Consider the following 16,553-nt stretch of genomic DNA (forward strand, 5'->3'; position numbering starts at 1 on the left):
TAGCTTCCCCACAAACAAATCAGTAATAATATAATTTTTAAAAAGAACTTACAAGGATGATGTCTGGACTAGAACCTCCAAACCGGGTCTTCCCTTCCCATGTCAGGGTGCCCATTGGTGAACGACATGGTGTGCTCAAGGGCGAGCAGTAAGGGGATTTGTCTCCTTTGTTTTGTAGTTTCAGACCAACCTTGTGGCGGTTCAATGTCTTCAATAGCTCAGCTGTTTCTTCTGAGCTCATGTTATCAAAGTAGACAGTGGCGCCTACAATCTGGTCACCTATAAATTAAGTAGAAACAGCAGCAAAAAAAGTCTGTTAAGAATACTAGAAATTAGCATGTAGGTGAGACAAACCTTACTTCATACTTGATGATTTGAGAAAAAAAGGAATTTGCTACCTTCATATACTTTTCCAGACCGTGCTGCAGGTGACTCTCCTTTCACTTCCTTAACAAAGAACTCTCCTCCACTTGTCTGTTCAATGGTCAAGCCAGTTTTATCTGTACCCTCCCAATCTGGAAAGAGAACCTCCCTTGTTTCCTCCTCTTCAGCCATCTGTAAACATCACCATACAAATAATGGGTTTAAGAGAAAAAACACAAGGTAGCTGGCAAGAACTTACAGTATGTGCATTTTTATGGAGGACCGGAACTGCCAAAATCAGAAATAAATAAATAAATGACTCTAAATAAATTAATTAATATCCCATTACATGCACCAAAATAATATTAAAATAAATGTAGGGATTAAATAATTTATTAAATGTAATGGTCGGAGCCAGCTGTAAATATCCTCGGTGTGATAGTTGTGAGCCCACTGTCCCTCAGCAAGGCATGTATAGTCAATCTATGCACTCTGATGTCAATCAACCAATAGGTGAAAAATTTATCCCATGACACACAGCCCCCCTCATTTGCATAATGAAGCAGAAATGCATAAAGAAATGTAAAAAGAAAAGACGTTTAGGGAAATAAATGGGGGGAAATGCTAAGGGAAAATAATACATACATAAATACATAAATAAATACATTTAAAAAACACAAATCAATAAATAAATGAATGAATAAATGAACAAATTAATACATTAAATGGAAAATTAAATGGGAAAAAAGATGAATAGGGGAATTATACAAATGTAAATAAATACAGAAGCAAATTAAAACAGAAATATCAATTTGTGTCACATTTTAGAAATTATTTAATGCCTACATACATTTTAATATTATTTTGGTACATTTAATGGCATATTAATGAATTTATTGCGTCATTATTATTTATTTCTTTTTGATTTTGGCAGTTCCAGAAATATAGACAGTACAAGGGATTTATTGTGGCTTTAACTTTATAAAATACCTTGTTTTTGATTTCCTTTATTTAAGCCCTGGTGTGATAGAAACTCTATCTTGGTTTTCCTGCATAAAAAAAGATAATAATAACCATTAAGACAAACTCATGGCAAACAATGCTTATTTCAGACAAAATGTTCTTCTTTCACCCTTAAGACAAATCCTATATATGCCTGAATTAAACATTCACCAACCCTGCTCTGTAAGTAGGTCTGGCTTGTAAGACCCAATGGTGAACACTAGATGGTGTTAAAAGCCTTTCAGACAACCCCCCCCCCCCCAAACACCAAACCATCAGCTCCTTCCCTCCTAAGCGCTCTGTGTTTTGGAAATTTGGTTGGAGTCAGACCACACCCTGCCCCGAGGAAAGCAGCCCAATCCTGCGCCTACACCCCAGCTCCAATGTCAATAGAGGGAACAATGATGGTTAAAGATTTGTAAGGCCTTGCCTTTTGAAAACACGCACAGAGGTACATAAATGCACAGTAACACATACACCAATATGATAGCGCACACCCTCTCTCTTTAACACACGTGCACATCTACAAACAGTAGTCTTATACTAAAACAAGTACACATTAGTATATGCTCACACACACAATGCACATCAATCTTATTCTGTTCATGATTAACAGCTACATATTAGTTTCATTCTTGGTTGACCATATATTTGTTGTAACTGTATTGATGACTACCACTGCATCACAAAGTTTATCACCTTTAAGGTGTACTGAGCAATACAAAAGCACATATAATGTTACTTATTGGGTGTAGTTATTAGACTTTACTAAATATTGCTTGCCTTAATACAGAATCCCTTTCAATAAGCAAATGATGCAACAATTCTAAATATTTCTATAAGTTCATATCAAGCCAATTTACAGGCATACTTAGCTTTTCTATCTGTCTTCTAACTGTCTATCTTTATGTGTAGTAAACACATTTGCAACCATCACAAAGATAATAAAGTTTTTTTCCATCATTCTCAGACCTGCCTCTTCAAACATGTTGACTAGCCCTACCCACTCTCCTCTTTGGAACAGACAACCCATTGTTTTATTAATACCAAACTCTCCACAACCCACACCTTCAATTACACAAAGCTGTCTGAGCCATGTGTCGCTAGCCAGCCAGCAGTGGTTTGCATGTTTTTACATTGCATGCATATTTTGCGTGTATGTGAAGACACATGGATCAAACCACCAATCTTAACATTAACATACTACCCTTTCTATTATCTATACTATAGCCGCCCAGCCATTTAATGGTCCAATTCATGAACCAACAACTCAGTTTCCAGACTGACTACAGAGAATCTAGATAATAATTAGTGGAACTGTATTAGAAAAAGCTGCCTGCTGTCCAAAACAACACAGATTGTTGTTGTAAATTGTTTCCTTTAAAACAGCAAGGTCATTCAGTGTGCTGTGTTTTCACATTCATTTCATTTGACTTGATCATACCAACAGCAACTAGTCAATATTTGATAGTACTGAAACTTTTTTGCTGAAGGATATTGCATCGTGAGACACTGACAAAGCTGTATTACCAGTCATTTCAATGAAGAGAGTCATTCTGCTGCTGCAGCTTACCTCACCAAACTATGCAGCCATTCAATAGGTTTCAGCAAATTGTCTATTTGCCTGTAATCAGCCAGTATAAATTGCTTATCCACAGGGTGGCACAAAATAAACAGGATATGAGTCATAGTGGTTGCCTGTATTTTTATGGGGTAGACTTGACAACAACTAGGGACCAACTTGGAAAGGGACCATAGAGGATTTTTACTAGTTATGTCACTCTGCTCCATACCTATTCAGAGCATTGTAAGATACAACTTCTGGGTGGTCAGCTCTTCATGGGGAGAAATTATGCCTTTTTCCACTTGATAGTGTCTTCCTTTGTTTGTGTGATCTGTTTCCATTCACTTAGCTTGTCTTGGCTCTATCTGCACCCTGAGATAAGTAGGCTGTCACGGATACGCCAGGCTCCACTCTCACCCAGTCATGACGCACGCCTTCACCTGAGTTCTAATTATCACACCTGGTCTCAATCCCACACCTGAAACCCATCACCTCCCCAGCAGTATAAAGACTCCACACTCACATCAGTCAGTGTCTGGTCTCGTTGATACATGGATTCAAACTCCAGACAAACTAGACATCGTTGGACTCCCGAATTACTAGAACGCTATCCTCGCCTTCAATACTCCCCGTTTCTCAGACCTGCTACACCAGTACGTTGGTGTGAGTTTCTCCAGCTCCAGATCCGCAACTACAGCCCATGAAGGACGGTATCCACACTCCAGTGTGTCTATTCATTTGACTGCTATTTTGCCTCACTGCTGCAATAAACCTTGTTTTCTCCATCTCGTTGCCTCCCGCCTGTCTGTACGTAACATAGGCCTCCTCTAAGACTATTATTTAAGGTGATGACATGTAGTCAGATTGCTGAGATAATGCATAACAAGCTGTGAGTGATCATTTAATTCACATACACTTTATTATAAAACAAGATAAGACAACTCATACGAAACTATCTCAACCAGCCTCTAACATGTCGATGGAGACAAATTAAGAAGTCATTTGGGAGGAAGAATGCATTGTTGGGATTGTAGTTGTAAAGCTGGATTTCCATGTGATCACAAACACCAATTCAAGGTCTGAATAAAGTCTCTCTGTTTAGGAAAACTTTTTTTCTATAATATTTTTGCACCACTGTAAATAACATAATTACACCAGTAAGCCACAGATCCCTTCCCCATTCACTAAAGCTGCCACACTGTTCTGCAAGATAACAAGCTGCTGGGAACAAGAGGAACCTGAGGCAAAGATAAAGAAACAGCTGTTTCAAAAGGGTCTGTAACAAGCATCACTTGGTCAACAGCTATCCATTGGCCACACTGCCAATATACAGTATTTTAAACAACTGAGAAGGTTAGAAGAAGACGACACTGATGTTTTGACCTGTTTGTCTCCTGATGTAATTGTATCTCAACCATTAGCAGAGCAGAATTTTTGTAAAAGTTAGGGTGTGTGAGAAAGCATTAATAAACAGACAGTTTGGAATGCTGAGTGATTTGCAAACTGGTCTCCTTGGACCCTGTCCAAGGGCACACAGCAAGCAGCACACCAATTAACGCAAGTCAATAAATAAACTGGTCCTGCATGATTTGGAATACTGGAAAATGCATGCAATGCTTTGTAATATTAAGCCCTCTCTCAAAAATAGCCTTTTGCAGACTCTCAGAACTGAATAACAAGGGCCAGGGCCACTGAGAGTGATAATAGGGACAGTGTTTATGCCAACAATGACACCAATCACTCGCAGGCATCTACAACCTGATCTTCTCCCCCCTATCAGTCTCTCTCTTTCCTCCTCCCTCTTTCTATCTCAGTGTCTTCAGTCAGTGTGACTTGATCGAAGCTAGTAACATGAATCTATGAAGACCTCAAGCCTTTCAATATCCACAACATTATATGCATCAGACATGGCTGAAATGTGTGAGTATGGAGGGGACAAACAAGGCAGTTTGCAGTGCCAAAGACCCAGCTTTACCCAATTAACTCATGTAGATCAGATTCCACTCAGGTCAACTGACACTGCCAGTTATAGTATCTTAGCCAGGCCCTTCTGATCCCAGCCCGAGAGTATTTGGACTGAACCAAAAGAATTTGTTTCCCCCATGGGTCACAATGCGTGCATTTTACACATCCACCTCCTCTCTTCATTCAGTCAGTGAAAACAGACAAAAATAGCTGGCAAACTTTTCATATGATCTTGGTTCCCTCACTTTTTTTTCTTCCACATGCTTCTCAGGGCTTATTGAAATTGCATAGAACGATTCAGCATTTGAGAGGGGGACAGTGAATATGAAGCATTTTAACTCTCAAACAAGGCACACATTATTGTTGGCTGGATTACATTTTTAGGGGAAATAACAGGCTCATAGAGGGAAGGGCAAAGCAACATCCATGTGTTCACAAACATTCCCCAAGAGCAAAGGAGAGAAAACAATTTTCTTATTCTTATTTCTCCGTCTTGCACTCAAAGGGACAACGTCAGGACACAACTCTCTTACTTTCTCTCTCTATCTTTGTTTTCCTTCCCATCCGTCTATCTATTTTCATACATAATTACCTTTCATATTAAAACTTAAAACTTATTTTCCTCCTCCCACGTTTTACCCTCGCTCTGATCGTGAGTGAACTATTTGAGCTGTTCCTGTTCTCACAACTTTGACATATTTCTGGCAGCAAGCTGCAGGGAGGAGCTGAGGCTCACAGCAATATAGGAGGGAAGGAAGGAACTTAGAGAGAGGGAGGGAGATGGAAAGAAGAGGAAATGGTAAAAAAAAATGAAAGTGGGAGAGATAGCAAGTGGGAAATGGAGAGGAATGGTTGGGAAACTGCTCTGTGGAATGTTAGCCTATAAATTGAAAGTAAGAGGGGGAAGAAAACAGCCAAGTGAAATACTGGGCTATCTCTGAAGAGTCTCTTCAGCAGCTTACAACACCACGCTGTGCAAAGGACATCCTGAATATTTACAGACTTCTCTCTGTCTTCATTTTTTAAAATCAAAATCAGCCTCAAGTATAAGAATCCCCCTCTTTATACATGCTTAGAATATGCCCTAACATAGCATAACATATTTTTGAAATAGAGCACAGAGGAACAATTAACTTGTAGATCATATGATTAGATATGGATTGTGTTGTAAACAGATGCTAAATAAGTAAGCATTTGTTCTTGGGATCATAAGACAGGCAGTCTGTGACTCAAAACAATCAGGCAACATGACAATCAACTAGTCCTCTATTCTTTCTTTTTCATTTCTCCGACATGCCTAAGAGTGACATTCCTGATGTCACATGTGCTTAAATTTGATTAGTGATGTTATCAAAAGCTTTCATGTTTGAAGAACAAACAAAATGAGATTTTTACAGTTAGCATTGAAGGTAACCACTGAGACAGTGAGGGCAACAGATGAGCTTGTTTATCTGTCATGTTTTATTATGGCCTGGTATGTGTGTTGAGCAAGGGGGGACGTGGGGACAGCCAGCCAGCCAGACAAAAGCTTATGTTAACTAGAGTGCAACCACAGAGCATTTCAGGATATGGCTCTCTTATGGCCTGCCATTGGCCTGCATACAGTTTGGGTTTGGTATTGCTGCCTTCGCTAGTTCTCTCTCCACTCGTGAGGACTAAATCGTCCACAGCTGCCGACTACAAACAGTTAAAACAGCGTGAGCTTGTCAAGCTTTTTGACAGGGTTGTTTTATAAGAAGGGGAAGGGGTTCAAGCAGAACAGGTGGTGGCTGGGGGGAGGAGGGAGGGGTGCAAAGAAGGAGCAGAAGCAGCCAAGTGTCAGGTTTCCACAAGGCAGGCCATTCACAGCTGAATGGCGGTGACTTCAGGTTCAAAGGAGGCTTTGCAACAAACTTTGCAACAGAGGTTTGGTGTCTGGCCGCATAATTGAACGCTGTTGTAAGGTGACACTGACTGGATGGCCTTGGAGTAGAGTGATGAGTAATAAGAACTTTAGTTTCCTTTCCTTTACTTAATCAGTAACAGATATGTTGTGTGGATCTCTTGCATTATGTCACAAGGACACTTACCTTGGATTGCTCAAGCAAGGCCAAGGGCTTCAGTCTGATGCTGTGGTTCTTGTATTGTTGACTTCTGTTGACAGAAAAACAAAAACAGGATTGGGATTTACATTACATGATTAAAATGACTTAAATGACAAGAACATTTAGTATTTTAAGGCTCCTCTCAAGAAGTTTTACCGTTATCATGGGTGATACAAAAGAAACCTATCCAGAACTCATTAAGCTGCTCTCTTATGCAATAACACACCATGTTTCAGTCGCATGATTAACGGAAAACGTAACATATTCCTTACATACAAGTCACTGTTGCATTAAGAGGTGTGTCCCAATATGCCACACAAAGCCACATACAGTTACAGTCAGGATTTACTCATGGCATCTTAATGTACATGCTCAGTGGACCTACCATGATCAATCAGAGCTTTCAGAGTCTTTAATAATTAACCAACCAATAGCAGTATTGACACTAGCAAGTAATGATGCAAAAGACTCCCTTTAAGTAAATATGTTCAGTTACTCGTTTGGTGTGGCCCTCACTTCTGCAGATGAGAAGATAGACTGACACACTAACACACTACATCTATCCAGGATCCATTTCAGTTTGATGGAATTTGAAATTGAGAGTTAAAAAGAAGTAAATCCAGTTCAAGAGGAATTCTAAAAGGAAATTAACTCAAAAAATATGCTTGTGACCATCTTGACCAGGACTCCCTGGCAGAAGATATATTGTATCTCCATGGGACCTTCATGGTTAAATAAAGGATAAATAAAAATAAATACAAATTCTCAAGTGATGACTGTGAGACAAGATTGCACTGCCAAGGTGTAAAGTATAAAACCACTGTAGTATAACAACAGAAATGGGCCATCTAAGCCAATATAGCAATACAATATTGTTGTTGCAACTGTATTCATCATTTGGATTCTAATTGTCATTCTGCAATCCAAGTAAATCAACTTTTACCCACTCTGGCTAGCCCAAAATCTTACAGGACTTACTCAGATTATTGCTTCAACCCACCGGCATATTATGAAACAAAGCCTTCTCTTTGTCACTCTCAGTACAAACAGAACCAGACTTGATGTGTGTACAGACAGGCATCTACCGGTGGGAACATGTCCCTCAGAAAAATTCTTCTGAGGCAGGCTCTCAAACCCCATCATTAACCTCCCCTTCCCCAGTCCCCCATGCTTCAATAAACTACATTTTTCATTACTTTGGTGAAAATTATGCCAAATGGCTGTGTTTGTGAGACTCTGAAACCATTTCTAAACAGTCCTATGCTAAACACTAAATGCAATAAAGAGTGTGTGAGTGAGTATGTGCCCCTTTGGTGACATTGGTGCAAAGCTTGTAAAACGCTTTAAAGTTTTGCCTAAGAATGCATTGTTGTTGATTGCCTTTTTGAACAGGTCCTATACTTAAATAGATGGATAGATAAATGTACATGGTATGTGGATGTCATGATGTTTGTGTAGGGAGACTTGCACCACAGCAGCTGTGTACACTCTCCAGCCCATACTTGTTACAGAGGTATTAATCAGACTGCCATGTCGGGAGTAATTCAGGTTAAGGGCTGACTGAATGACAAAGGTAAATTTTTTAAAGGTACAAGTATCAATCTAAAGGTAATGTGAGATAGATTTATGTAGATCACTGATGCCAAAAACAAAATTAGATAAAGGGTATGTGAGATCTCTGACAGTCATGACTAATTTTTGCTAAAACGTCTAGACATAGGATGTAAAAAAACAAATATAGTCTCATGCAAGTAGAATTTTTTACAATGGCCATATCTGAGTATACAAACTCAAAAGATAAGAAACCAGTCACCCCACTTGTGTGTTCTCAATACACACACAAAGGCATGCACAGTAAGGTAAAGTGCGGTCACCAACAGTGTGGAAAGCATATGAAAATACATGCTGTGTTGAAGAGTTGAAATACCACGCCACAGTCCACGAGGCAGATCACATCGCTTTGCCTCTGTGATCTGCTTGCAGAGGGAGCAGCTCGGTGCACAGCCCCACCCAGGCCTCCAGTCACACACATTCCTTGATAGAGCTGTCAGGCCAGCTGGAAGGGAGCCCAGCCTCTCCCCGCAGTGACTAACTCCAAAGAAATGTCCTCTTTCTCTATGATTCCAGCTCTATTCTATGACGCCCACCCTGCACCCTGCCTGAGTGCCTACACCCCTGCAGTCAGTCCACCACACCCCCCAACCTACAGGTTCTGCTCAAATAACAAGAACACCACATTCAGTCAGATATGCACATTTAATGGCACCCTAAAACACATTCTCAAATGAATGCTGAGAAGCAACACAGGATCGGTTGAACAAATCCCATTTTCATCAACAATATCACGATTATTATCATCATCATTTTAGTTGGCTCCACCTGTGCACCAGGTAGATGCAACAAACAGCACTCTACACTTCGCTGCTATCCATTTTCACATCCTCACCACCATCACAGTTTGTTCTTAAGTAGGTCACAGCACCCTGGAAACTGATCAAAGTGGCTACAGTTAATCCATCAGGTTGATTGCCAAATCCAATCAATTTGGTGAACAGAAAACAGGAGGAGTGTGACAATGATTAAAGCTCAGTTGTAAGTGAATCAGGCACAGCAGTGCTGATGAATAATAAAATTTGATTATGAACAAATAAAAAGGCCTCAGTGCAGAGAGGGAAAGAGGAGCAGTGACCAAATCAGTCATGTTGTCAAAACAGAATAGACTCCCTGTTCCTCTATCTCCATTGTATTTTGACGCAGCAAGTACAACAAATACAAAAAGAGACATAACAGGCCCCAATGTAGGTTCACTCATCGCCCAAAAACGCAGATAGGATTTGCATGTGTGACGCATATAAAAGGAATGCGCGTCAAAATAAATGGTTCTTTTCTGCACTCCATAGTCCAACTAGCCCTAAACCAAACCACAAGTCCTGCATAAGACCAAAGCCTGCCCACTGACGCCAACTTGGCCTGGTACTGATTAAACCATCGTGACTTTGGCAGGATTCGTGCACAAAGTGGAAAAACTGAAGTAATGTCTATATGAGATCACAAACAAGACCGGGGGTTTTGTTGAGAGTACACGTCAACTATGTCTTGATTTTCATGTAAATTATTTTCATGTAAATTACATTTTCATGTAAAATATTTAAAAGAAAGGTTCTATGCTGTATGAGGTGGTAAATACCAGATAACTCATGGTTCCTATCATTACTCAGTGTTCTCTATTACACCCCTTTTCATCCAAGGAGGGAGGGTCGCACTTTGAATTCCCTCTCCCAGGGTTTCTTCCATTTTTTCCTTATGCGCTGAGGTTTTAAGGGGAGATTTTTCTTGTCTTCTTAGGAACTTAAGCTGCATCATAAACTGTCGCTGTTGTGGGCCTATGAATCCCACTAAGACATCATATAATATTGGGCTATGCAAAAAAAAACACAAAATGAAACACAAGTAACATTTTTGCAAAACGAAACAAAATATTTTGGCCGCAGTTGAAGTTCTGAAATGAGAAGTGGTCCTGGGGTGGTGCCTACAGCGTTTTCAGAGCCAAGAACATTGAGCAACGAACAAAGTAAAAAATAAGATGAAGACAAGCAGAGCTGCAGAATAAATTGAGGATGCAAATTTTTAACTGGCATAACAATTACACTAGATAGAGAGGAGAGGAGAGTGAAGTTTACACAGTTCCGCCACATAAATAGAGATCACGAGAGCTTTACAGACATCCATAGCAACCTTATATAGGCTATGCCATTTAACCGACCAACTTCAGCTCAATTTAGTTTGGCTTGGTTAGGGTTTGTTTCAGTCTTCCACAGTTGCTGTTTGAACAGGAATAAATGCAAGTCCATTCATGGAGCAGGAGACAAGAAGGTTAAGAGGAGGGCTGTATGGATACCATAGCAACAGAATGTAACATAAGACTTAGCTGTAGAACATGAAGCATAAGCACAGCGTTAGGATATGTATTCATACTTAACATTCAGACCACACCAGAGTAGTGCAGAGTTGTTTAGAACAAGAGAGACTGTTGGATTGTGATGAGTGCCATCCTTGAGTATCTTGTGCCAGATAAAGAAAACCTAAACAAAGCTGAATGTATTTCTAAATTTACATTCCAAGCCCTGCTGCCCTGACATTTTGGCAGCCTCATTGCAAATAGAGTTTGGAGTAACAGATGCTGTGTGTCATTCCTTTAGCAAGGCAATATAATGGCATTTGTGGGGGTTGGGGTGTAAGTCAGACAGTTAGTGGGGGGCAGGTAGATTGAGCAGTACTTACATTTATGTCAGATTTATTGTTTTTGGATGGTTTCATATTGCAGCTGTTTGGCAGAGCAGTGGTGAAAGTTATTGGCTTGTCAGAAAATTTTCACACCCTTTTTAAATTCCATGCTTGTAAAAGTCCCACAAAGCTTGAAGCTACAATAAACAAGTCTGAATTGCATGCATGTGCATGGTGTGACTTACAGGGGTATTATGTGTGACTTCTAATGACTGTCTCATCATACTTCTCAAATCACTATTTCTCAACAACAAGGCAAGCAATGCTAATGATAGATGCTTCTCAGTGCATACTGAGGACATGCTGAAACATTCCAAACCAGAGCTGGATGGATGAAAAGGGAGTGGCTGCTGGGTGGCCTAGAAAGACTTTCTAAAATCGTACACTACAGTTAGATGTTTATTTGTAGCTGGAGGAAAACTAAACTTCCCTCTCTGGAGCAGTTGTGTATCCACAAATTTGCTGTTGTTTTATTTAACCAATTTCTAGGGTGGGACTTCAGGATGTCCAAGTGTGAAAAGAAATAAGCTATAGTTTGATTGCAATCCCCTTCCCTTCTTTCAGCTTATTCACTACATCCACTGCCCTCTTTTCACCTCTTGATGCTGTCCCTTCTTCTAACCACCCACTCAACAAACCCATGAGGAAATGGCAGAGGAAGTGTGCTAGAGACCAGTTACTTTCCGTTTCACACTGGCACGGCTGAGTAACACCACTCCTCTCTCCACTATGGCCAGTTGACACGGCAAGAAATTTTATTATGTGGTACTGGTAGAGCTCTGTGATAAATAACTTAACATGGTCGAGCTATGATTCCAAACAGTCATGAGGCATGTCCTTTTCTTCAGGCTAGTAAGATGCTGTTTGTCACATGGGTGGCAAGTGCAACAAAATCAGCAAGAGTGCCACCAAGCGTCAGCAAGATTTGATCAGTAAAGCTTCTATAAAATTTCACAACATTTTTTTTTTTTGGAATTCCAAATGTCTTAGGCGACAACATAATGTAGCCTCTGTACTGCTGCATTGGTAGACAGTGCAAGTATTTAGACAAACAGTATCCGCCCCAGGCCAAGATGAGGCCCTGTTAACCGACAAGCGCTTTTGCTGCAGGCAGTCAGGAACCAGTTCTGAAAGTTTCAGCGCTTGACATATGTGTTCCATATTTATTATGTTTGTATAAGTATCATAGCTTTGCTTGCAGCAAAACTCTACACCTAGAGTAACATATGTAATACAGTACTTTGTGCCATATTATCACCAAGTAAAACATGAATTTTTCAACACTACACATATTATAGCTTAAATGACAACCTACTACCCGAAGACCTTTCAGCCCTGTCTCACCATTTGGCTCTTTAAGCAGTCTGTGTCACAGTCAGTCACCTTGACAAGAGCAGTTTGAGAAATGCCAGACATTTACAACTGTGGGGCGCTCAATATGAGTTAAGTGCGCATTGTAGAAAAGACTGTGCAGAGCGGAGCAAAAAGCAGCTCTCCCTAACACTACGCTGAAATGATTTTTGGGTGTGGCCGGAGGGAGCTGTGGAGGACAGGCAACTACACATAGAGAAATTTGACTTTCAACCGAAGGTCAACAAAGGAAGTTGTCTGGTGTGGATCTGCTTTTTTCTCAACTTGAACAAACACATTATATCAATCACAGACCAGACTATATGTAATGATTCAAGTTTGAACCACACCTGGAAAGATGCTGTTTATTCTTTAAATATGTACGTTAAGTTAGGCAGAAACTTTTTGGGCAGATAAACTACGTTTCTCTCTTTCTCCAAATGTGCGAAGTCTAAGCTCCCCCGTCTATGCCTCAAACCTGGTTTCAATTAGCTTGTCTTTCCAAACCACTACATTCCATTACCCCCCTCCTTTCCCCCACCCCACCCATCCCCCCTCACTAACTCACTCCCTGACTCTCTTTCCCTGTCCTCGTCCCTCCTTCTCCTTTCCTCCCCTCTCTCCTCCCCTGCACACCCTGGCCCGGAGCCCAGGCTAAGAGACCCGAGGTAAAAGAAAGAAAGAGAAATCTCTCGCTGCCCAAGACTTAACAAATTAAGTCATAAAAAGTTTCCAACTTTCTCTAAAGTAACACTAGCTGGTTTATATCATATCAAAAACCATCAGACAAGTTCACCCCATTCCACAAAAGAAGACTGCATTAAAAAGGCCAGGCCCATATATGAGATTTTCATTATTCCAAATGATTGATAATTATACATCACCCTGCAACATAGTGGATAGGCAGAGAAAACATTCTGATCAGTACTTTTCATTTTGCTGGAACCCTCAGGAGACCTCATAAAGCAATTTTGGACGTGACCTACTGCGACAACCGTCTGTAGCATGTATGGGTTTTTTACTTTTGCTTTTTTCGGCTGTAAAGGGTGTGCCTCTGTGAGGAGACAGTGAAGCAAGAAGGGAGGGAGGCAAAAAAAGGAGGGGTGGAGGGAGTTGAAAGAGAGGAATCCACACCCAAGATTATTGCTGCAGGCTCTCATAAGGAAGTACCTTTACTTTTTAAACTTCCAAGTCTTACCAAAGGTTATTGGACAGATAAGAGAAACACCTGAATGATAACATCTACACAAACAATCTTACTCTTTTGTCTTTTCAGCACTTCTTCTATTCAACTTTCATCTAGTGTGTGGGATATTCCAGTGTTGTTAAAAAAAGTTTGCTATCCCAACAACTAGGGATTATGTGTATGCAAAGGACATCCACGTTGCACAATAGTCAAAGCACTACACAAATAGAGGGCTTTTGGGTGGTACCTCTTAATTGTAAAAGGACTAAAATCATACAAAGAAACCCTATATTCTTTCTACAACAGTGGGTTCAGTACTTAAATGCACCTTGGATAACAACCTTTGTGTGCAGTTAAAGGAAAAGTGAAGTGCGCAACTCCAGTCAAGTCCTATGCATTCATGTGGTGACTGTGGGTACACACCCACCTCTCATGTCCTGCGCTATTTTAAATCAGTATTTAAAACTTGATGATATTAACACAAAATAACTGCCATTTAACCCCTTTACAGAAAAACACTTAAGTAATAATACACGTTTTCACTTCATATAAAGTTTCCCTTTAGGAAAAATCACAGGATACCACAGGAGATAAACATATGTAATAAAGTAGGACAAAGTCACTGTAATCTTACTACTGATACACACACTCACTACAAATGAACATTGGAATATTACAGGAATGTTGGACAGATAACTGACAGTTTTGCAACTTAGTTGTTTAAACTTTGACAAAGTTATTGCAAGTGATTTGCTATTTGTTTTAGCATACATAAGTTTGAAACAAAGCACAGCTGGCAACAAAGTTCAGAAACACAGTTAAAAAAAATATTCACTTCAATCTGAGCAAAGAAAAGAAATGCATCTTTACCTGTGCGCAGTCTTCGCGCCCAAGAAGTCTCACACAAGCTTGAGCATCCTTGAAAACGTGTCCTCTCTGCTTCTCCCCAGCCCAAGAAAAGCACTTCTTCCAGTCACAACTTTGCTGTCTGTTAGGATTCTGTCACTCTTTTCCTATTTCTCGATCAACCAAATTTCCAGGGCGTTTTCTCCCCCCTCTCTCCCTCCCTCTTCTGCTCTAAGTTGATTTAAACTTTTTTTCTGTGTGGCTGCTCCTCTGGGCTGAGCAGAGTGGTTGGACAGGGAGCTGGGCAGGGCTCCTGGTTTGCAGAGGGAGGAGAGTGCAGGGGAGGGGACCGGTGCCAGGGAGTGGATTTCAGCAGCCGTGGGACCACCCATCGCTTCACATAGAGGGCTCCAATGACATGCAACAGGAAAAGTAACTTCTGCTTTAAAAAATTAAAAGAAATGTTAATTCACTATAAAATAACTACATTAAATGTCCATAGGTACCTACACTTATCACCAAAATGTTACCAGCAGTTAGTGCTTTTGAAACAGCTTTCATCAAAAGGACTTACTGGCAAAGTGAGCAACTAGCACTGACTGAGAAGATATTTTTTTGAGCCAAATATATTATTCAAGCAAAAAACTCGTTCGGTATGGCTTTGGAGATTTTTTTCTTAATCTTTGCTGCCAATAATAATTTTAAAAAACTGGAAGATGGCATTTTGACTGTTTTAATCTAATTCAAGGCACATGACACACCTCACTCTACCCAACTGACACCCATGCACAAGAGGCGGCCTTTAACTGCCTTGTATAAATGCTTACACAATGATCAGCGCAGCTGTCAAAATCCGCTGTATCTTTTTTCTTTACTTCTTGTCATTCTATAATCTATTCAAGCAAAATAAAATTCTTTTAAATTGTTTTTTATATCAGTTTTTGTTTCACATTTTAGAATAAGAATGAAGTACACTGAGTAACACACCACAAAATGGGTATCATATGATGGACAATGTAATAAACATGTTATTACAGCATTTAAACTACTGCACACAAACGGACAAAAAGTTATCATTAACAAAATGGCTCAGGAGTGAGTCCTTTACTTACATACAAAAGGCATTTACATAGACAGGATTTTCTGAAGTTTTTTGTTTTAACAATGCCCACCCTGAACCAAGGCCTACTGAATTGTAATAGCTGTAACCATTAAATAACTTTATTTCTGTTTTTGATTTTAAAACGTATTCAGTATGTGAGGCAGGATTTTGAAATCATGCTTTGCATAGTTTGTTATTTTGCTCCACCATTTCATAACCAGAAAATAGCAATTGTAATAGTAATCTCAATAATTGTCAGTAGGAATAACATACTCTCTTCCCTGCATAATTTTGTAATAGCCAGTGTCACATGAATGAAACTTGTCTTATTGGAATAGGTACTGTTTCTCTTACAGCCTACGGTTAATTTAAGTATTTTAAGAATACATTACAGCCATGATGTACTGAATGATGTTTCAGTTTTTCTCTCTCACAGTACTGCTGCGCATGATTCAGTCTGCACAGAGACACAGGCTTTGTCTCTACAAGCTCTAATGCAGGGCCAGCCAAAGCAAACAGGGCTCTGCCTTACTCATCTCCAATTTAAAAAAAAATAATTTTTCCACACTTTGTGACTTTTATTTTAGAAAACTCAAAACATTGCAAAAGATCACTAAGAGTTATACAACGGCGATGTTGAATTTGTCCATCTGTTTCAGTGTGGTGGAGAAAGAAAAGAAGAAATGACATGAGCTTTTGAGACAGTCGTACAGGGTGTTGCCTCAGACAAATTCAGCCTGGGATTACAGGTAATATTGGGTCAGCAAATGAGACCTTACATGCTCCTAGATGAAAATGTCTGATAAA

At 39.9% G+C, this 16,553-nt stretch overlaps 1 protein-coding gene across 3 annotated transcripts in view; it reads right to left on the reverse strand.

Moving 5' to 3' along the window:
• The window catches only part of ahnak (AHNAK nucleoprotein), a 37,529-nt gene extending 22,604 nt beyond the window's left edge, over window positions 1-14,925 (reverse strand). For all 3 annotated transcript variants that reach the window (XM_044205253.1, XM_044205254.1, XM_044205252.1), the window contains exons 1-5: window positions 14,669-14,925; window positions 6,964-7,027; window positions 1,354-1,412; window positions 399-555; window positions 53-279 (exon numbers count right to left, since the gene is read on the reverse strand). In XM_044205253.1, the coding sequence (XP_044061188.1) occupies window positions 53-279; window positions 399-555 (384 nt within the window). In that variant the 5' untranslated portion in view covers window positions 1,354-1,412; window positions 6,964-7,027; window positions 14,669-14,925. The remainder of the gene's footprint in view (window positions 1-52; window positions 280-398; window positions 556-1,353; window positions 1,413-6,963; window positions 7,028-14,668) is intronic.
• Window positions 14,926-16,553: the final 1,628 nt, after the last annotated feature.

This window comes from Siniperca chuatsi, linkage group LG8, assembly GCF_020085105.1.
Source record: "Siniperca chuatsi isolate FFG_IHB_CAS linkage group LG8, ASM2008510v1, whole genome shotgun sequence".
Classification (NCBI taxonomy): domain Eukaryota; kingdom Metazoa; phylum Chordata; class Actinopteri; order Centrarchiformes; family Sinipercidae; genus Siniperca; species Siniperca chuatsi.